The sequence below is a fragment of the Heptranchias perlo genome, chromosome 20, assembly GCF_035084215.1.
Source record: "Heptranchias perlo isolate sHepPer1 chromosome 20, sHepPer1.hap1, whole genome shotgun sequence".
NCBI classification, from domain to species: Eukaryota; Metazoa; Chordata; class Chondrichthyes; order Hexanchiformes; family Hexanchidae; genus Heptranchias; species Heptranchias perlo.
The window spans coordinates 18,502,315-18,525,175 of record NC_090344.1 but is presented as its reverse complement, the minus strand read 5'-3'; the positions used below and the strand labels follow the sequence as shown (position 1 = coordinate 18,525,175).

The window sequence follows — 22,861 nt, the reverse complement described above, 5'->3', positions numbered from 1 at the left end:
TTCCATTGAACCAAGTCCAGCAATGCCTCCTTCCTCAGTGGGCCAGAAACGTACTGGTCGAGAAAGTTATCCTGAACACATTTCAAAAATTCCTCCCCTTCTTTGCGCCTTATATTATTGTTATCCCAGTCTATATTAGGATAGTTGAAATCCCCCGTTATCACTACTCTATGGCTTTTGCACTTCTCTGTAATTTCCCTGCACATTTGCACCTCGATATCCGTCCCACCAGCTGGTGGCCTATTGAATACACCAAGTAGTGTAATCTCACCTCTATTGTTCCTTAACTCGAACTCAGTACCCAGGAGAAATTCCCGAGTTCCTGGGCACTTTTTATTGAGCAGAAGTTAGCAGCAAAATGTGTTTGTAGTGGGCAACCTGTAAAACAGAGCTCCAAGTATCGGTTTAAATGAAGTCCTGAACTGACAAAGGGGAGGGCAGATGAGGATTGAATTAAATCCCAATTAATTGAATCTAAGGTTTAAAGAAGTGAATCTGTCAGGAGCGGGATTCCTGATCCTGTGTGTGAGCTGAAACAGGATCGGTACCGTTCTGTAAAGAGAGAGCGGCAGGCGGCTCCCAGACAGGGCTCAGGCCGGGACCGGTAACTCACCACGGGCGGCGGCTGGATTGGAGAGCGGGGCTCTTGCGCTGTTGCTGCTGCTGCTTCCGCCTCTGAGAGTCCCTGTGGCGTTCAATACCGATCTCCCTCCCATGGATCCGGCTCAAAGGGTGCTGTATGGACCTCGTGGCGCAACGGTAGCGCGTCTGACTCCAGATCAGAAGGATGCGTGTTCGAATCACGTCGGGGTCATAAACATTTTCACGGCGTTTCAGTGTCTCGCTGACTCTGTTTCACAGCGGATGGTGTGTTCACTATTTGTAAAATAACAATTATCATGGAATCATACAATGGACCGTCCGACCCAACAATCCCGTACCTGCCTTTTGTAAGAGCAATCCAGTTCTTCCCATTCCCGGGCACTTTCCCCGTTGCTCTGCATTTTCCCCATCAAGTGTTTATCCATTCCTTTTTAAAAGCCACGATTGAATCTGCTTCCACCACCCTCACAGACAGCGCATCCCAGATTATAACTATTCACTGCTTTAAAATGTTTTCCCTCATGTTGCCTTTGGTTCTTTTGCCAATCACCTCAATTCTGTGTCCTGTGGTTCCAGACCATTCCGCAAATTAGAAAAGCTCTTCTTTCTTTATTTCATCTGAACCCTTCATGATTTTGAACACTTCGATCAAATCTCCTCTGAATTTTCTCTGCTCGAAGGGGAACAACTCCAGCTCGCGGCAAATGCGGTTAATTCGTTCCAATTCATTTATTTGAGCATTGAACAGACCTTTTAATAGTGACCATTGGACCCTGTTCCGAAGTTACTTATTGGTGCAGAATGCAAAACGTTCCTACATTGGCTGGGAATCGAGCCCGGGTCTCTCATACGGCAAGCGAGAATTCTACCCCTGAACCACCAATGCTCGTACCTAGCGTTCCTGCATGTGTCCATTTGGAATTCTGTCTGCACGAACATGGGGTTGACAGCTGCGATGGCCGAATGGTTGAAACGTTGGGCTCAAAATTCCAATTGGGGTTTTCCAGCGTAGGTTTGAATTCTGTTGGAAGCGCTACTGTTTAAAGATCTCTTCAATGCTCTCCCAGCATGACAGATACAACAGCGTGGCCGATGCTTTCAATTGGATGTTAAAACTTCTCTTGCAAGATCCGGAGACGGAATCTGTAACTTAAATTCTGCTGGTTTGCTAAACCTGACATTTATACACCTTATTTTCTTTGCATTCATCCCCCTATATCTCCCTGTCGCTGGCTCTTCTCTCTCTGCGTTGTCCCCGATGGACTTCTCAGGTTTCCTTGAACGGCGAAGGCTGATGGAACCTGCAACACCAGCAGAGAAGGGTAAAGAAATAAAAGACTGAGACAGTAGGAAAAGTAAAGTTGCAAGCCAGCTGCTGCAGCCAATGCCTACACATCAATGTCTCTTCCCTCTCACAGTGAAACAAAACACTAATTTGATTGAAGTATACTTATGGTAGAGTGTATATTATCACAATGCCGAGAAGTTTACGTGTGAGCATTGGAGTTTGAGGGGTAGAATTCTTGCTTGCAGTAATTCTATTCCTGTAAAACTAGCTCCTGAAGTGTAGGATGGAAAGTATCCTGGCTGAGCGGTCAAAGGCACTGGTTTAAAGCTCCAGTTAAATCCCACGATTTGTAAATAGATGAAAATCATAGTTTGCGTCTCCAAAACCGCAGCCTCCCTCCTGTAAACAAGTAATACTAAACATCTTCATCTGCTATTGCAACAGCGTGGTCCGGAGGAACCACATGGCAATTCAAATAAGTTGATACATTTTCGAACATACCAATTGTACCTTCAACTCCGGTCGAAATGTTCACAAGCGAAAGGATTGTTTGATCTAGCTGAGACTCGAATTAACAACCTCGGCATTTCCCCAGAATCGACGGCATAAAAAGACCGCGCACTGACCGATTGCGCCGTTAGAGTCCGGTCACTCTGATCACCTGTCCCACTCTGCTGGAAAGAATCTTAAGGTGAGATGTCCTTACCTGTGGAAACGTGTCCTGTCCCCGTGATGAAAATAATATCTGCACTTTCACTTTCAGCTACTTTCACATCCTCTGCTCCATCGCTCTACAATGGGGTTTTCTGTGAACAGGTCAAAATGAACATTGCCAAAAATTCTGTCAGTGGTGAAATTTGAACCCAGAAACAACACAGACATTGGGTCCACGCGCTTTTGACCACCAGCTCAGGCTTCCATAAAACATGGCCACTGTTTAAAGGTCCGTTTAATGCTCACATAAATGAATTGGAACCAATTGACCGCATTTGCCGCGTGCTGGGATTGTTCCCTTAGAGCAGAGAAATTTCAGAGGAGATTTGATAGAAGTGGTCAAAGTCATGAAGGGTTTTGATAAAGTAAATAAAGAGAAGCTGTTCCCATTGGCGGAAGGGTGGGAAACCAAAGGACAGAGATTTGAGGTGATTGGCAAAAGAACCAAAGGCGACATGAGGAAAAACTTCATTACGCAGCGAATACTTATAATCTGGAATGTGCTGCCTGAAAGGGTGGTGGAAGCAGATTCAATCGTGGCTTTTAAAAAGGAATTTGATAAATACTTGAAGGGAAAAAAATGCAGGCTACAGGGAAAGGGCCTAACTGAGTTGCTCTTACATAAAGCCGGCATGGATTCTATAGGTCGAATGGCCTCCATCTGTACTGTGTCCATTCTATGATTCCACAATAATTATTATTTTACAAACAGTGAACAGCCCATCCCAAAAAGACGGCACCGCTATAAAGCAGAAGGACACTGAACCGCCATGGAAACGTGACGACCTCGACGTGAAACCTCGAACGTGACGACCTCGAACGAACACGCATCCTTCTGATTTGGAGTCAGACGCGCTACCGTTGCGCCACGAGACCCACATCCAATGGTTGGAGCCGTATCCATAAGAGGGAGATCAGTACCGACCGCCGCACGGACTCACAGAGCCGGAAGCAGCAATCACAACAGCGCAGGGGCCCCGCTCTCTCATCCAGCCGCTGCCCGGTCCCGGCCTGAGCCCTGTCTGGGATCCGCCTACCGGTCTCTCTTAACTGAACGAGATCATTAAAGGCGCCTGCAGCGCTGTCTCGGCGAATAACAACAGTTCAAAACCGCATTCCAGATGCGACAACAAAACCATCAGTTTTCTGCTGTTCCCCAGCTCCCGGAGTGAGAGAGGCTGCGACACCAGAATTTATGGAGGACCGAAGAAAGTGAAACTTTATTTGGGCTTTAGTGGGAAATCCAGTGAAAGTGAACAAGAGCTCCTGGATTTGAACCAGTGAAACACCCTGAGCGGGAATCAGATCCAAAGATCAACTGGCAACAGAGCCGTGCAGCCAATGTAAAATTTCGCTGTCACGCAGCCGATCAGCCATCCTTCCAGAACACAGTATCCGTCCATTCTCGCTTTCTTCTACAATATATGATGTACAGCGATATCAGATTCAACACTTATTATTAATGGTAGGGCGTTGGGGAGAGTTATAGAACAAAGAGATCTCGGAGTACAGGTTCATAGCTCCTTGAAAGTGGAGTCACAGGTGGATAGGGTGGTGAAGAAGGCATTCGGCATGCTTGGTTTCATTGGTCAGAACATTGAATGCAGGAGTTGGGATGTCTTGTTGAAGTTGTACAGGGCATTGGTGAGGCCACATTTGGAGTACTGTGTACAGTTCTGGTCACCCTATTATAGAAAGGATATTATTAAACTAGAAAGAGTGCAGAAAAGATTTACTAGGATGCTACCGGGACTTGATGGTTTGACTTATAGGGAGAGGTTTGACAGACTGGGACTTTTTTCCCTGGAGAGTAGGAGGTTAAGGGGTGATCTTATAGAAGTCTATAAAATAATGAGGGGCATAGATAAGGTAGATCGTCAAAATCTTTTCCCAAAGGTAGGGGAGTCTATAACGAGGGGGCATAGATTTAAGGTGAGAGGGGAGAGATACAAAAGGGTCCAGAGGGGCAATTTTTTCACTCAAAGGGTGGTGAGTGTCTGGAACGAGCTGCCAGAGGCAGTAGTAGAGGCGGGTAAAATTTTGTCTTTTAAAACGCATTTGGACAGATACATGGGTAAGATGGGTATAGAGGGATATGGGCCAAGTGCAGGCAATTGGGACTAGCTTAGTGGTATAAACTGGGCGACATGGACATGTTGGGCCGAAGGGCCTGTTTCCATGTTGTAACTTCTATGATTCTATGATTTTATTTCAAGTCAACAATATTATCCTCTCTTCACCAAATTCGTTTTGAATGTACGACTTGCATTATCATGAAACACTTTGCAGAATGAATTGCTCTGAAGCTCCATAAATGTGGAGACATTGGCTACGAACTCATCAGGTGGGTTATAACTTTACTTTTCCTACCGTCTCAGCCTGCTGGTGTTGCAGGTTACATCAGCTTTCACCATTCATGGAAGCCTGAGATTTCTATCAATTGAATTATTTGGATAATAAATTAAACGATTGAATTATTTGTATAATAAATTAAAGGGTTTAATTTATTATACAAATATTTACATTTTTAATTTATTTATAACAATTAAACACGTGAATTATTTATATAATAAATTATACACTTGAATTATTTATATAATAAATAAATCATTGAATTATTTCGATAATAAATTAAACTATTGAATTATTTATATGACAAACTATTCAGTTATTTTTACAACAAATTAAACATTTTAATTATTTTGATAATTAAACATTTGAAGTGTTTATATAAAAAGTAAACAATTGATTAAATTATATAATAAATGAAACAATTAAATTGTTCATACTGTAAATTAAACAATTGAATTATTAATATAATAAATTAATAAATTGAATTATTTAGATAACTAATTAAGCTATTGAATTATTTATATAATAAATTAAACACAAATTATTATAAAAGAAATTAAACAATTGTTTTTTTTATTAACAAATTAAAGACTTGTGTTCTTTATACAATAAATTAAACAGTTGATGATACAACAAATTTTAAAAATGAATTATTTATATGATAAATTAAACACGAAGTAGAGAAATGTCGAGTTGCACACTAACTATTTCCTCCGTTCTCTTTCGCAAACATATCACTGAACCAAACTTCACAAGTCACTCAGGAAAAATAATTCAGTTCAAAATCATTAGCTTCCGAAGGACCTGCGAGGACAGACTGACCAAACCTGCGTTCAGTCGTGAAGCTTGTGGGTGTGTTGTGATCCTAAGGGACAGAGACAGGCCTGCGACACAGAGCGAAGGCAGGAACTCAGAAATGTGGCCATAAATGGGCAGACAGTCAGTCACAGTCATTGATTCTGACAGTCGGGGAGCGAGGCCTGCAGCCAGCAAACAAAAAGCCTGGCCTGAGAATAAGGCCGAGACCCAATCAGACGGATAAACAGACAGACAGACAGACAGACAGACAGCTCAGGGTCCTGCCCACAGGTTTTATAGCGGGGCAGTGTTTTATGGATGGGCTGTTGATTGTGAGTAAAATAATATTGATCGGAATTTAATTTTTTACATTAAAGTGCTCTTTGTTTGTTAATTTTGATCTACATCCTCGACAGTATATACAGAAAAAAGTAACAATGTTTAAGGGATGTGGTTTATTCAATATTCGTTGTAAAACCCTGTCAGCTGGTGTAAAAATAAACACAAACTACCCAACACGCGGGTAAGCCCATAAAGCTAAGATGTCTACATGGCCGGTTAGCTCAGTTGGTTAGAGCGTGATGCTAATAACGCCAAGGTCGCGGGTTCGATCCCCGTATGGGCCATAAGGTTCCTATTGCAATATTTTGTTAACTTTTAAAAGTTTGGCAGACTTGAGAAACAAGCGAATCCACACAAAATGTCATGTGGTCAATTTTTTGGAGTAACATCCATTAATATGTTTTCTGATCTATCTTTTTGAGGTCCAAAGTGGACGGCCTCAAACTTGCTTACCTTGAAATCCATTTGCCGCAGTTTTGCCCATTCACTTAATCTAGTGATATCTCTCTGTAATCTCATTCTTCCATCCAAACTGCTTATAATTCTGTCTATCTTTGTGTCATCGGCAAACTTGAATATGTGGTTCTCGATCCCGTCATCTAATATCAATGAGACCGCCTAAATTGGGGTAAATTCACATTCAGCTTCAATCTCCACATCATCTTGAGACATTTTATTTACTCCGTGTGTGTTGCGCCTTGGAAACTTCTGCACTTTGTCCTCTGGAGCTCAAATATAATTCAATTCGAACAACTGCAAAGATGTCAGAATCCAATTGGTGACTTTTCACTAAAAAGAAGTGATACAACAGGGCTCTTCCGGGATTTGAAGCCGGGACCTCTCGCACATTCCATTAGAAAAACGCCCAAAGCGAGAATCATACCCCGAGACCAACGAGCCGCTTGCAAGAAAGCCCTGCAGCCGGTCTAAAATTTCACCATAGTCTTCAGCGGATCGGCTATCCTTTCCAACCGCTTCTGTCCACCCAATCTCGTTTTCAATTCCTATTTGTGGAAGTGACAATTTCGAATCCTTCGCATTTTTAAATCACAGAACAATGCCTGGTGATTCCTGCCCGTTGCCAAGGCAATCACAGTGAGCAGACAGAAAGGTGTCATCTAAAAGGCCACTGAATGTACAACCCCCCCCCAAAAAAAAGAGAGAGAGACAGAACGAAGACAGTCAATGACCCGTTATATTAAAAACAGATAACATTTGTTCGCTGGTGGGGTAACGTGTAGTGTGACATGAACCCAAGATCCCGGTTGAGGCCGTCCTCATGGGTGCGGAACTTGGCTATTAATTTCTGCTCGACGATTTTGCGTTGTCGTGTGTCTCGAAGGCCGCCTTGGAGTACGCTTACCCGAAGGTCGGTGGCTGAATGTCCATGACTGCTGAAGTGTTCCCCGGCTGGGAGGGAACCCTCCTGTTTGGCGATTGTTGCGCGGTGTCCGTTCTTCCGTTGTCGCAGCGTCTGCATGGTCTCGCCAATGTACCATGCTCTGGGGCATCCTTTCCTGCAACGTATGAGGTTAGACAACGTTGGCCGAGTCACAGGAGTATGAACCGTGCACCTGGTGAGTGGTGTCCTCTCGTGTGATGGTGGTATCTGTGTCGATGATCTGGCATGTCTTGCAGAGGTTACCGTGCAAGTGTTGTGTGGTGTCGTGGACGCTGTTCTCCTGAAAGCTGGATAATTTTCTGCGAACGATGGTTTGTTTGAGGTTGGGTGGCTGTTTAAAGGTGATTAGTGGAGGTGTGGGGATGGCCATAGCGAGGTGTTCGTCATCATTGATGACATGTTGAAGGCTGCGGAGAACATGGCGTAGTTTCTCGGCACCGGGGAAGTAGTGGACGACGAAGGGTACTCTGTTGGTTGCTTCCCGTGTTAGTCTTCTGAGGAGGTCCCGTTGCCAAGGCAATCAAAGTGTTCAGACAGAGAGGTGTTACCTACAGGGCCACCAAATGTACAAACAACAACAAAAAAAAAAAACAGAGAGAGAGAGGCAGAAACATAGAAACATCCGGAAGGAAGAGAAAGACAGCAAATGACCCGTTATATTAAAAACAGATAACATTTGTTCGCTGGTGGGGTTACGTGTAGTGTGACATGAACCCAAGATCCCGGTTGAGGCCGTCCCCATGGGTGCGGAACTTGGCTATCAATTTCTGCTCGACGATTTTGCGTTGACGTGTGTCTCGAAGGCCGCCTTGGAGTACGCTTACCCGAAGGTTGGTGGCTGAATGTCCTTGACTGCTAAAGTGTTCCCCGGCTGGGAGGGAACCCTCCTGTCTGGCGATTGTTGTGCCGTGTCCGTTCATCCATTGTCGCAGCGTCTGCATGGTCTCGCCAATGTACCATGCTCTGGGGCATCATTTCCTGCAACGTATGAGGTAGACAACGTTCGCCAATCACAGGTTGTATGAACCGTGCACCTGGTGGGTGGTGTCCTCTCGTGTGATGGTGGTATCTGTTTCGATGATCTGGCATGTCTTGCAGAGGTTACCGTGGCAGGGTTGTGTGGTGTCGCGGACGCTGTTCTCCTGAAAGCTGGGTAATTTGCTGCGAACGATGGTCTGTTTGAGGTTGGGCGGCTGTTCAAAGCTGAGTAGTGAAGGTGTGGGGATGGCCATAGCGAGGTGTTCGTCGTCATTGATGACATGTTGAAGGCTGCGGAGAACATGGCGTAGTTTCTCCGCTCCGGGGAAGTACTGGACGACGAAGGGTACTCTGTTGGTTGCGTCCCGTGTTAGTCTTCTGAGGAGGTCGATGCAATTTTTCGCTGTGGCCCGTCGGAACTGTCGATCGATGAGTCGAGCGTCATATCCCGTTCTTACTAGGGCGTCTTTCAGCGTCTGTAGGTGTCCATCGCGTTCCTCCTCGTCTGAGCAGACCCTGTGTATTCACAGGGCCTGTCCATAGGGGATGGCCTCTTTTACGTGGTTAGGGTGGAAGCTGGAAAAGTGGAGCATCGTGAGGTTGTCCGTGGGCTTGCGGTAGAGTGAGGTGCTGAGGTGCCCGTCTCAGATGGAGATTCGTGTGTCCAAGAAAGAAACTGATTCTGAGGAGTAGTCCATGGTGAGCTTGATGGTGGGATGGAATTTGTTGATATTATCGTGTAGTCTCTTCAGTGATTCCTCACCGTGGGTCCATAGAAAGAAAATGTCGTCGATGTATCTGGTGTATAGTGTTGGTTGGAGGTCCTGTGCAGTGAAGAAGTCCTGCTCGAACTTGTGCATTAAAATGTTGGCGTATTGGGGTGCGAATTTGGTCCCCATGGCTGTTCCGTGTGTTTGGGTAAAGAACTGGTTATCGAAGGTGAAGACATTGTGATCCAGGATGAAGCAGATGAGTTGTAGGATGTCTTCTGTGGATTGGCTGTTGTTGGTGTTGAGTATTGATGCTGTCGCAGCGATGCCGTCATCGTGGGGGATACTGGTCTAGAGTGCTGAGACGTCCATCGTGGTGAGAAGTGTTCCTGGTTTAACTGGTCTGTGGGTACTGAGTTTTTGTCGGAAGTCTGTAGTTTCGCGACAGAAGCTGGGGGTTCCCTGTACGATGGGTTTCAGGATGCCCTCGATGTATCCAGAGAGGTCCTGACCTTCAAAGCATCCTGCACGCTCTCATCCCACGTACTCCCCGAGTGGGAGACTTCTACTGCCTCCCAAAGATACACAAAGCCAACACACCCGGACGTCCTATCGGATCCCTGTGTGAGAATTTCTCTGGATACATCGAGGGCATCCTGAAACCCATCGTACAGGGAACCCACAGTTCTGTCGCGACACTACAGACTTCCTACAAAAACTCAGTACCCACAGACCAGTTGAACCAGGAACGCTTCTCACCACGATGGACGTCTCGGCACTATACACCAGTATCCCCCACGATGACGGCATCGCTGCGACAGCATCAATACTCAACACCAACAACAGCCAATCCCCAGACGCCATCCTACAACTCATCCGCTTCATCCTGGATCACAATGTCTTCACCTTCGATAACCAGTTCTTTACCCAAACACACGGAACAGCCATGGGGACCAAATTCGCACCCCAATACGCCAACATTTTCATGCACAAGTTCGAGCAGGACTTCTTCACTGCACAGGACCTCCAACCAACACTATACACCAGATACATCGACGACATTTTCTTTCTATGGACCCACGGCGAAGAATCACTGAAGAGACTACACGATAACATCAACAAATTCCATCCCACCATCAAGCTCACCATGGACTACTCCTCAGAATCAGCTTCTTTCTTGGACACACGAATCTCCATCAAAGACGGGCACCTCAGCACCTCACTCTACAGCAAGCCCACGGACAACCTCACGATGCTCCACCTTTCCAGCTTCCACCCTAACCACGTAAAAGAGGCCATCCCCTATGGACAGGCCCTGCGAATACACAGGGTCTGCTCAGACGAGGAGGAACGCGATGGACACCTACAGACGCTGAAACATGCCCTGGTAAGAACGGGATATGATGCTCGACTCATCGATCAACAGTTCCGACGGGCCACAGCAAAAAATCGCGTAGACCTCCTCAGAAGACTAACACGGGACGCAACCAACAGAGTACCCTTCGTCGTCCAGTACATCCCCGGAGCGGAGAAACTACGCCATGTTCTCCGCAGCCTTCAACATGTCATCAATGACGACAAACACCTTGCTATGGCCATCCCCACACCTCCACTACTCGCCTTTAAACAGCCACCCAAACTCAAACAGACCATCGTTCGCAGCAAATTACCCAGCTTTCAGGAGAACAGCGTCCACGACACCACACAACCCTGCCACGGTAACCTCTGCAAGACATGTCAGATCATCGACACAGATACCACCATCACACGAGAGGACACCACCCATCAGGTACATGCTTCATACTCCTGTGACTCGGCCAACGTTGTCGACCTCATACGTTGTAGGAAAGGATGCCCCAGAGCCTGGTACATTGGCGAGACCATGCAGACGCTGTGACAACGGATGAACGGACACCGTGCAACAATCGCCAGACAGGAGGGTTCCCTCCCAGTCGGTGAACACTTCAGCAGTCAAGGACATTCAGCCACCGACCTTCCGGTAAGCGTACTCGAAGGCGGCCTTCAAGACACACGACAACGCAAAATCGTCGAGCAGAAATTGATAGCCAAGTTCCGCACCCATGAGGACGGCCTCAACCGGGATCTTGGGTTCATGTCACGCTACACGTAACCCCACCAGCGAACAAAAGTTATCTGTTTTTAATATAACGGGTCATTTGCTGTCTTTCTCTTCCTTCCGGATGTTTCTATGTTTCTGCCTCTCTCTCTCGGTTTTTTTCATCTTTTTGGTTGTTTGTATATTCGGTGGCCCTGTAGGTCACACCTCTCTGTCTGAACACTTTGATTGCCTTGGCAACGGGCAGTTGGAAAGACGATCTGTAATCACCAGGTATTGTTCTCCGATTTATAAATGCGAAATGTCCGAGGATTTCATTTCCACATTCACCTGAGGAAGGAGGACGCCTCCGAAAGCTTGTGATTATGAAATAAAATTGTTGGACTATAACTTGGTGTTGTAAAATTGTTTACAAATTGTCAACCCCAGTCCATAACCGGCATCTCCACATCATTTTTAAACCCGATTGATGTCAAACTCGAGGGGAAAACTGGCCCTTTCTGTTGTGGCTTTAAACAGATGGAACCGTGTGGGTGGAGCAAAGATTTCAACATTTGTTCTAAAATGGATTAATTCAGGACAGAAAGCAGGGATTATTGGAGGAAATAACACAGTGTAGGGATAAAATGCAATGGATGTTGTGAAGATGGATTGTTAAAAAGTGTTTGAGAAGATGCCGGACAGGAGGCTTGTTGATAAGATTAAAGCTCACGGTATTAAAGGGAGTGGGTCAGTGTGGATGGGAAGTTGGATAAAGGGCAGAGCAGTGGTTAATGGATGTTTTTCAGACTGTGGGGATGTAAACGGTGGTGTCCCCCAGGGGCAGTGTTGGGACCATTGCTCTTCTCAATACAGAGCAATGACCTGGGCTTAGGTACAAGGGCATAAGGTCAAAATTTCCTGAGGACACCAAGATAGGGAGCATTAAGAACTGTGAAGAGGAATGTTAGCAACTTAAGTGTGATATAGGAACATTAGGAACAGGAGTAGGCCATTCAGCCCCTCAAGCCTGTTCCACCATTCAGTGAGATGGGTGTCAGTGAGTATGGGGTTGGTTTGTATCAGACAGGTTAAGATTAATGTCAGTGACTGTGGTGTTTTTTTCAGAATGGAGGTGATTGGTGTCAGTGACTGGGTTCAGGAACAGGAATTCGCCATTTAGCCCCTGAAGCCAACTCCACCATTCAATTGGATCAGGACTAATCTGTACCACAACTCCATTTACTCGCCTTTGTTCCATATCCCTTGCAACCCTCAAACAACACAAATCTATCAATCTCAATTTTGAAAGTTTCAATCGAGCCCCAGCATCCACAGCCTTTTGGGGAAGTGAGTTTGTAATTTCCACTTTGTTTTGCTCTTAAATGACCTAGCTCTAATTTTAAGATTATCAAGAAGGTGGCAGATGGAGTACAATGTGGGGAAATTTGGAAATTATTCACTTTGGTGGGAAGAATAGAAAAGCAGAATATTTTCTAAAAGCTAATATGCAGGTACAGCAAACAATTAGGAAAGCAAATAGTATGTTGGCCTTTATTGTAAGTGCATTGAGGAATAAGAGTAAGGAAGTCTTGCTGCAATTGTATAGGGCTTTGGTGAGACCACACCTGGAGTACTGTGTACGGTTTTGGTCTCCGTACCTGAGGAAGGATATATTTGATTCGAGGGGGTGCAACAAAGGTTCACTGGATTGATTCCTGGGATGAGAGGGTTGTTGTATGAGGAGAGATTGAGTAGAATTGCCCTATATTCTCTGGAGTTTGGAAGAATGAGAGGTGATCTGATTGAAACGTCTAAAATTCTTAGAGGGCTTGACAGGGTCGATGCTGAGAGGCTGTTTCCCCTGGCTGGAAATTCTAGAACTAGGGGGCATAGTCTCAGGATAAGGGATCAGCCAATTAGGACTGAGATGAGGAAAGATTTCTTCACTCAGACGGTGATGAAACGTTGGAATTCTCTCCCTCAGAGGGCTGTGAATGCTCAGTTGTTGAGTATATTCAAGAATGAGATGGAGAGATTTTTGGACACCGAGGGAATCAAGGAATCGGGCAGGAAAGTGGAGTTAAGGTAGAAGATCAGCCATGCACTGACTGTTTGGCAGAGCAGGCTCGAGGGGCCGTATGGCCCACTCCGACTCGTATTTCTTATGCCCTCTTGTTCTGGATTCCCCCTCCAGATTAAATCATTTCTCTGTATCTACCTTATTGAATCCCTCTATTATTTTAAACACCTCGATGTGATCACATCTCAATGTTCTGAATTCAATGGAATAAAAACCAAGTTTCAGCAACCCGTCCTCATAATGTCATCCTTTTAACCCCGGCATCATTCTGGTGAATCTGCACTGTATCTTTCCCAAGGCCGATTGATCTCTCTCTCGGTTCAGTGCCCAGTTCTCCAGATGGGGTCTGACCAAGGTTCTTTACAACTGAAGCATCACTTCTGTATTCCAACCCCACTCAAGATAAAGGTCAACATTAAATTAGACTTGTTGATTATTGTCAAGATTTGTAAGGTATTTGCAAAGGATTCGAGGGGATCTTAGAGTTGGGATTTTTCTTTATTCTGTCCACTCGAGGAGTTTGATAACAGACTTACTCCTTTGAATTTACTGCTGGATTATTGAGCCGTGATGTGTTTACTTGTTTGTATTTTGTTAAATACATTTGCTGAGTGTATTTAAATTGAAGACGAGATTTCCAGGCCTGATGCTCTATTCACACATCGAAGGTGAGAGAGAAGCTGTGGGACACACGATAAGTCCAGTAGCTGAAAGTGATTCACAGACTGGGTTTTGTGTTTAGTGATCCCGGGTACATTACCGATACCTTCCCTGGATCCCAAGGCTGGGAGAGGCACTCGGGAAGGACCGGGGAATTGGGACTTGGCCATGAGAGTAATTGAAGATATGAGAACTGAAATAATCTGAAGTGAGAAAGGAAAAAATGCAGAATTATCGGTAGTTAGGACATCAATTAGTCTCTTATCTTGATTTCAGCAAGTAATTGAAGCATTCTGTTTGAAACAAAGTTGATTTATTTGACATAGATCCACAATATTGAATTTCAGCCCAGTTATAGTGGTTACTAACATCAGCAGAACCAAATCCAAACTTCCAGAATGAAGTTCTGCTGCTGAAACCCTCATCCGTGCCTTTGTTTACCTCTAGATTCGACCATTCCAATGCTTTGCTGTCCCGGCCTTCCACTTTACACCCTCCGTAAATTTGAACCCACAATCTCCAGATCAATAATCAGTCACATTATTCATTGTGTCACTGGCCCAGGCTGTGGAGAACACGGAGCAGCTCACACTCCCACAGCGCTGCGGTATGAGCAGGTACCGAGTCAGCCTCAGTCATGAGCACTGGAATCCACGAGTCCGGGTGTGTCAAAGGTGCACGGTGAACAATCACCAAAGTGAAATATTTTTGCCGCTTCCCTTCCATACCTCAGCTGGTCGAGCGACAAGACTGTCGCGGAAAATAAGACAAAGTCATCCTTATGTCATTTGTTGAATTCCGGCTTGATGGAGTACGTGTGCTTTTGCAATAAGCAGCAATTAGTTCAAGGTCACTCTCTTAACTTTACACACAACTTACAGATTAACATGTTGCCATGAAGGCACAGGACGCCTCTTTTCCTTTCACAAACTTCAGAACTTTCTGTGTCTGCCCAAACAAGGCTGTTTTGCCTCTGCTCACCAGCAGGGAGTGCTTTTGAGCAACAATACTTCAAAACACTCAGCTCTCGCTTTCAGGCAAAAGAAGTCTTCGATCAGCACCGGACTCCACGAGTCTGAACATGTCAACAGGCGCACGGTGAACAATCACCAAAGACAATCCTTTCTATCACTTCCCTTCGATAGCTCAGCTGGTAGAGCGGAGGACTGTAATGAATTAACCAAAGTAAAGTCATCCTTAGGTCGCTGGTTCAATTCCGGCTCGAAGGAGTGAGTGTGCTTTTGGAATAAGCAGCAATTACCTCAAGGTCGTTCTCTGAACTTGACAGGCACCTCCCAGATGAACATGTTGCCACTGAGTCACAGGACACCACTTTTCCTTTCTCAAACCTGAAAGCTTTCTGTGTCTGCCCGAGCATGGCTGTTTCACTCGAGCTTTTCCCTCTGCTCACCAGCAGGGAGTGCCTTTGAGCAGCAACACTTCAAATCGCCCTCAATTTCAGGCAAAAAAGGTCTTCGATCAGTCAGTCAGTCAGGGCTCACGCTGCTCCCTCAAGCTCGGGCGGCTGTTGCTTTCCGGTGACCTCGTCTTCCTTCCGCAGGCTCGGGGTCTTCTCAGCATCATTCATGATTACTGTGGCTTCCCGTTCTGCTGTTCCTCACTTGCTGATGCTCGATACCGCCGATTGGAGCAAAGTATTTAATATATTCAAGGAGCGGCAACCCAAGGCAAGATTTCTCTGCTGGTCGTGGAGCAGCTTGGAGGCGAGTGCGAGGCGGGAACTGTGAAGGGCGATTTACAAACAGCAAACGAGGAATTAGCTCAACTGGCAGAGCGCTCACTTGGCATGTGAGAAGTTACGGGATCGTTGATTATATTCTCCACTCACCGTTTGTCTTGATGCAATTATACAGAAAGAAGTGTTGTCAGTGAGTCCATAGCCCATGTACTTCCTAAACTTCACTGTGTGTTTGAGTACAGAGAGGTCAAGGGGCAGAACATCTTTTGATGGGCTGCAGTCAGCAAAAGTTCTTGATTTTGCTCTGCACCAAAGATGGAAAGATGAGGTGAGAGATGGAAAAAAAGCTTCGTAATCCCTGATGCCTTCTCTGAATTTTGAATTCAGGACCCTCAGATTATGACACTGATGCTCTGCTTGCTGCACTAAGAAGGCACTTACCAGGTCTGGAGCCAGGCAGCACCACCAAGTTGGACAGTTTGCACGGTATTGAAAGCAACAAAATAATGTACAGTTTGCAAAAAAATTCGCAAACCAAGTAGGAATCGAACCTCTTGTTTTCTAATCCAAAATCATATGCGTTATCCATTGCACCACTAGTCTCAATTATAGTGAGGAAGTAGCATTGTGAGGCAGTGAGCATGGCAGAGGTACGAAATAAATACTTTCCATCTGTCTTCACCAAGGAAGAAGATGCTGTCAGAATGTCAGTAAAGGAAGATGTAGTTGAGATACTGGATTGGCTAAAAATTCATAAAGAGGAGGTACTTGAAAGGCTGGCTGGACTTAAAGTAGAAACGTCACCTGGTCCGGATGGGATGCATCCTCGGTTAGTGAGGGAAGTAACGGTGGAAATTGCAGAGGTACTGGCCATAATCTTCCAAACATCCATGGATAAGGGGGTGATGCCAGAGGACTGGAGAATTGCAAATGTTACACCCTTGTTCAAGAAAGGGTGAAAGATAAAACCCAGCATCAACAGACCAGTTAGTTTAACCTCGGTAGTGGGGAAAGTTCCAGCAACGATAATCCGGGATAGAATTAGCAGTAACTTGGACAAGTATTAGGGAAAGCTAGCACGGATTTGTGAAAGGCAAATTGTGTTTAACTAACTTGATAGAGTTTTTTGATAAGGTAGCAGAGAGGGTCGATGAGGGCAATGCAGTTGATGTGGTGTGTTTGGACTTTCAAAAGGCGTTAGATAAAGTGCCGCATAATGGGCTTGTCATCAATATTAAAGCCCATGGAATAAAAGGGGCAGTAGCAGCATTGATACAGAATTGGCTGAATAACATGAAACAGATAGTCGTGGTGAACAGTTGTTTTTCGGAATGGAGGGAGGTGCGCAGTGGTGTTCCCCAGGGGTCGGTGCTGGGACCACTGCTTTTCTTGATATATATTAATGACTTGGACCTGGGTATACAGGGCACAATTTCCAAACTTGAAAGTGCAGTGAACAGTGAGGATAATAAACTGTGAGGAGAAGAGTGATTTACTTCAAGAGGTTCCCAATTCGATTCATAAATGCAGTGGATCCGTGGCTCTAATGCAGGCGGACACCCTAAATGGGAAGATGTGGAGGAAAAATTCGGATAAATGAGATGGTGGCCGGGTATGAGACGGGATATTAAAGATCTTGTGGTGGGATGTGTGATTGGTGCTCGGTGGATGGGATGCCAATCAACCGGGCTGCTTTGTCCTGGATGGTGTCGAGCTTCTTGAGTGTTGTTGGAGCTGCACTCATCCAGGCAAGTGGAGAGTATTCCATCATACTCCTGACTTGTGCATTGTAGATGGTGGAAAGGCTTTGGGGAGTCAGGAGGTGAGTCACTTGCTGCTGAATACCCAGCCTCTGACCTGCTCTTGTAGCCACAGTATTTATATGGCTGGTCCAGTTAAGTTTATGGTCAATGTTGACCCCCAGGATGTTGATGGTGGCGGATTCGGTGATGGTAATGCCGTTGAATGTCAAGGGGAGATGGTTAGACTCTCTCTTGTTGGAGATGGTCATTGCCTGGCACTTGTCTGGCGCGAATGTTGCTTGCCACTTATCTGACCAAGCCTGGATGTTGACCAGGTCTTGCTGCATGCAGGCACGGACTGCTTCATTATCTGAGGGGTTGGGAATGGAACTGAACCCTGTGCAATCATCAGTGAACATCCCCATTCCTGACCTTATGATGGAGGGAAGGTCATTGAAGAAGCAGCTGAAGATGGTTGGACCCAGGAGCTCTTGCAGCAATGTCCTGGGGCTGAGATGATTGGCCTCCAACAACCACTACCATCTTCCTTTGTGCCAGGTATGACTCCAGCCACTGGAGAGTATTCCCCCGATTCCCATTGACTTCAATTTTGCTGTTCAATTTTGTCCCCCATAATGAAAATTGGAACTATGTGAGCTACCTTCTAATCTCAGGGGACTATCGCTGACTCTATTGAGCTGTTGAGGATACAGGCAAGGGGCTCACAGAGCACCCGTCCCATCTCTTTAAACACCCGGGGGTGAATATCATCTGGACCTGGAGCTAAACCTATTTTAAGATTTCATATTTTATCCAAGATCACGTCCATTTCTATTTTAATATTTATGATGTTATTGTTGACAGCACATCCCACAGCTGGAATCTGAGCATCATCTACAGGAGTGTAGACTGATGAGAAATAGTCATTTAACAGCTCTGCCATAGCCTGGGAATCTGCCCTGAACTGTCTTTCAGTGGCCCTAAACCATCTTTAATGGTCTTCTGAATCCTGACGTAGCTGGAAAGGCGTTTGCTATTATTAGCACATTTGTGCACCATCTTCTTTTCAAAGATCTCTGAGCTTCTCTAATGGCTGCTTGTGTCTCCCTCGATTGTGGGTGATATTTGTCCCAATTCTCCTGTCAACTGAATTCATCCTGATCTGACTGTAAGACAGTTCGGGGAGTCAAGAATCATTCACCGCTAGACCCACACTGACAAGTAAAACCCCAGACGGTTCCTTAGTCAGGATTCCTCTGGTACCTCAGCATATATTTGTCAGCTATCTTGCAGTCCACTCCTGGAGGCCCCACTCCCTGAGCCTGCAACCTTCAGCAGGGTCAGTGGTGGAGTTCCGCAGTGGGAGTGATCCCAGAGTAACTGTCGGGATCGCCCCCATCCTGTGGATGGTCCGCTTCGTGTATTTTTAGTGATCCTGGTGTCTAACACGCACACAGCAATAAAACCATGAATTCTGGAAACACACTGCAGGTCCTTCTTTATCTGGAGATCGAATGACTGTTGTATAATTGTACCAGCAGTTAACAGGCTCCTGTGAACTCCTCCCTCTGCTATTTTGATGCAGACTTCAAATCATTTATTTTTAACGGGTTTATTTTAAATGAGTTAACGCCTGCCTTAAATAGTAGACTCAGGACTGTCACACAAACAGGTTAAATCTTCATAGAATAATTACCACAGTCATTTTTAGACTGGACTCCGCACGGCGACTTTGCTGTCAGTGAAGAGAGATGAGAAAGACCAAAGTGCCGTTTGCCCCTCTCAGTGTGGCCCTGAAGGACTGTGTCCAGGCTGAAGTTCTGCTCCCCCCAGATTGTCCTTTCTGAGCTCCAGTCAGGTGATGCTGAACAGTCAGGTGGGAAAGACTAAAATCTACAACAAGGTGTTTAAAACAAATCTGATTTATTTCATAGATATCCAGAATATTAAACTCCAGCCCAGTTATAGGGGTTATTGACATCAGAAGAAACAAACCCTAACTGTCAGAATGAACATGGTTCAGTCCTGGATGTGATTAACAGCAGAATCCAACCCCTGCAGTCAAATGTGAACTCGCTGGTGTCTCAGCACGTGTGATGACTGAGTGAATCCCTTCCCACACACGGAGCAGGTGAACAGTCTCTCCCCAATGGGCATGTGTTGATGTGTCAGCAGTTCATTTCTGCTTTTAAAGCTCTTCTCACAGTCAGTGCATTAACAGGTCACTCAATAGTGTGAACAAGTTAATGTTTCAGAAGGTGGGATGATCGAGTGAATCCCTTCCCACACACGGAGCAGGTGAACGGTCTCTCCCCAATGGGCATGTGTTGATGTCTCAGCAGTTCGTTTCTGATTTTAAATCTCTTCCCAAAGTCAGAACATTTAAAGGTCTTTCATCAGTGTGAACTCGCTGGTGTCTCAGCAGGGTGGATGACCGAGTGAATCCCTTCCCACACACGGAGCAGGTGAACGGCCTCTCCCCAGTGTGAGTGCGCTGGTGTGTCAGCAGATAAATTTTGCTTTTAAATCTCTTCTCACACTCAGAACATTTAAAAGGTCTCTCATCGGAGTGAACTCGCTGGTGTGACAGAAGGTTGGATGACCGAGTAAATCTCTTCTCACACAAGGTACAGGTGAACGGCCTCTCCCCTGTGTGACTGCGTTGGTGTCTCACCATTTCGTTTCTGATTTTAAATCTCTTCTCACAGTCAGGACATTTAAAAGGTCTCTCATCAGTGTGAACTTGCTGGTGTGACAGAAGGTGTGATGAATGAGTGAATCTCTTCTTACACACAGAGCAGATGAACGGCCTCTCCCCAGTGTGAACTCGCTGGTGTGTCAGCAGAGTGGATGACCGAGTGAATCCCTTCCCACACACGGAGCAGGTGAACGGCCTCTCCCCAGTGTGAGTGCGTTGGTGCGACAGCAGATTCCTTTTGCTTTTAAACCTCTTCTCACAGTCAGAACATTTAAAAGGTCTCTCATCAGTGTGAACTCGCTGGTGTCTCAGCAGGGTGGATGACCAAGTAAATCCCTTCCCACACACGGAGCAGGTGAACGGCCTCTCCCCAGTGTGAGTTCGTTGGTGTCTCAGTACTTCGTTTCTGATTTTAAATCTCTTCCCACAGTCAGAACATTTAAAAGGTCTCTCATCAGTGTGAACTTGCTGGTGTTGCACAAGGTATGATGAATGAGTGAATCCCTTCCCACACACGGAGCAGCAGAACGGCCTCTCCCCAGTGTGAACTCGCTGGTGTGCCAGCAGGATGGATGACCGAGTGAATCTCTTCCCACACACGGAGCAGGTGAACGGCCTCTCCCCAGTGTGAGCGCGTTGGTGTGTCAGCAGATGACTTTTGCTTTTAAACCTCTTCTCACAGTCAGAACATTTAAAAGGTCTCTCATCAGTGTGAACTCGCTGGTGTTGCAGAAGGTGTGATGACTGAGTGAATCTATTCTTACTCACGGAGCAGGTGAATGGGCTGTCCCCAGTGTGAACTCGCTGGTGTGATAGAAGCTGAGATGACCGAGTGAATCCCTTCCCACACACGGTGCAGATGAACGGTCTCTCCCCAGTGTGAATGCGTTGGTGTGTCAGCAGATTACTTTTGCTTTTAAACCTCTTCTCACAGTCCGAACATTTAAAAGGTCGCTTATCAGAGTGAAATCGCTGGTGCATCAGGAGGCTGTCTGACTGAGTGAATCCCTTCCCACACACGGAACAGGTGAACGGCCTCTCCCCAGTGTGATTGCGTCGATGAATTTCCAGCAGTGAAGGGTAATTGAATCCCTTCCCACAGTCCCCACATTTCCACGGTTTCTCCGTGGTCCGGGTGTCCTTGTGTCTCTCCAGGTCGGATGATCAGTTGAAGCCTCGTCCACACACACAACACGTATACAGTTTCTCCCCGCTGTGAATGGTGTGATGTTTTTTCAGGCTATGTAACTGGTTAAAGCTCTTTCCACAGTCAGTGCACTGGAACACTCTCACTCGGGTGTGTGTGTCTTGGTGCTTTTCCACTCACACTGATGTTTGAAATCTTCTCCCAGAGATAGAACAGACAAACATTTCTCCTTCCACATTCAAAGGCCGATGATATTCAGGTCCTGATGAATCGAGTGACTCTGTCAGATCTTGACGTGGTCTTTGGTTTGTGTTTCCTGTCTGCAAATCCTCCCCTTCTAATACCCTGTAAAAGGAGTTTATAAAAGTTATCACTGTAAGTACAGGATAAAAATTCAGATCAGATAACTCGTCGTTCTATGGAACATTCTTTCCTCTCTTATTCCTCAAAGCTGTAAATCCCCGTCCCACACACTCTCCCTCCTCGCTGTGCTGAAATCCAAACCCATCAAATCATCTTTCAGTGGTACTAAACCATTAGTGAAAGGGTGAGAGAGTGAATGTGAGAGAGTGAATGTGAGAGAGTGAGTGTGAGATAGTGAGTGTGAGAGAGTGAGTGTGAGAGAGTGACTGTGAGAGAGTGAATGTGAGAGAGTGAATGTGAGAGAGTGAATGTGAGAGAGTGAATGTGAGAGAGTGAATGCGAGTACAGCAGTGGGCTCGATGTGGAGAATGAAGTGGGGCAGGTGGAGCATGTTTCAGTGGGGCAGCAGTGATCATAATCTCATTCGGTTTAGAACAGTTATGGAAAAGGACAAGGGACAGTCAAATGTGAAAATTCTTAACTGGAGGAGGGCTAATTTCAGTGAGTTAAAAAGGGATCTTGTCCAGGTGAATTGGTATCAAAAATTGGCAACAAAACAGTAATTGAACAATGGGAGGCCTTCGAGGAGGAGTGGGTTTGGTAGAGAGTAGACAGATTCCCATGAGGAGGAAAGGAATAGCATCCAAAGCTAGAGCTCCCTGGATGACGAAAGAAAAAGAGATCAACATTTCTTCTTCATTTACCGATGCTCCCTGACTGATCACCATTTCTCCTTCATTTACAGACTCCCCCTGACTGATCACCATTTCTCCTTCATTTACCGATGCTCCCTGAATGATCACCATTTCTCATTCATTTACAGACTCCCCCTGACTGATCACCATTTCTCCTTCATTTACCGATGCTCCCTGAATGATCACCATTTCTCCTTCATTTACAAACGCTCGTTGACCGATCACAATTTTCCCCTCATTTGCATATGTTCCCTTATCAATCACGATTTCTCCTTCATTTACAGACGCTCCCTGACCGAATACCATTTGTCCTTCATTTACAGACCCTCCCTGACCGATTACCATTTCTCCTTCATTTACAGACACTCCCTGACCGATCACGATTTCTCCTTCATTTGCAGACGCTCCGTGACCGATCACCATTTCTCCTTCATTTACAGACGCTCCCTGACCGATCACCATTTCTCCTTCATTTACAGATACTCCCTGACCGATCACCATTTCTCCTTCATTTACAGACGCTCCCTGACC

General features: G+C 45.7%; 1 protein-coding gene and 3 non-coding genes across 4 annotated transcripts; 3 read left to right on the top strand and 1 right to left on the bottom strand.

Annotated features, from left to right (window-relative positions):
* The first annotated feature begins 742 nt into the window (after nt 1-742).
* Nucleotides 743-814, top strand: trnaw-cca (transfer RNA tryptophan (anticodon CCA)). Its single transcript has one exon. It is a non-coding gene; the product is annotated as a tRNA-Trp (tRNA).
* A 5,493-nt stretch (nt 815-6,307) lies between these two features.
* On the top strand, nt 6,308-6,381 carry trnai-aau (transfer RNA isoleucine (anticodon AAU)). The gene has a single exon. It is a non-coding gene; the product is annotated as a tRNA-Ile (tRNA).
* Nucleotides 6,382-15,121: 8,740 nt separating this feature from the next.
* On the top strand, nt 15,122-15,215 carry trnay-gua (transfer RNA tyrosine (anticodon GUA)). The gene is made up of 2 exons: nt 15,122-15,158; nt 15,180-15,215. It is a non-coding gene; the product is annotated as a tRNA-Tyr (tRNA).
* A 4,200-nt stretch (nt 15,216-19,415) lies between these two features.
* Nucleotides 19,416-22,636, bottom strand: LOC137335949 (zinc finger protein 84-like). The gene is made up of 2 exons (XM_068001458.1): nt 22,496-22,636; nt 19,416-21,265 (listed from the first exon to the last, which is right to left on the bottom strand). Exons 1-2 carry the CDS (start codon nt 22,634-22,636, stop codon nt 19,763-19,765), a joined length of 1,644 nt encoding a protein of 547 aa, XP_067857559.1. The 3' UTR covers nt 19,416-19,762.
* Between the last annotated feature and the right edge of the window lie 225 nt (nt 22,637-22,861).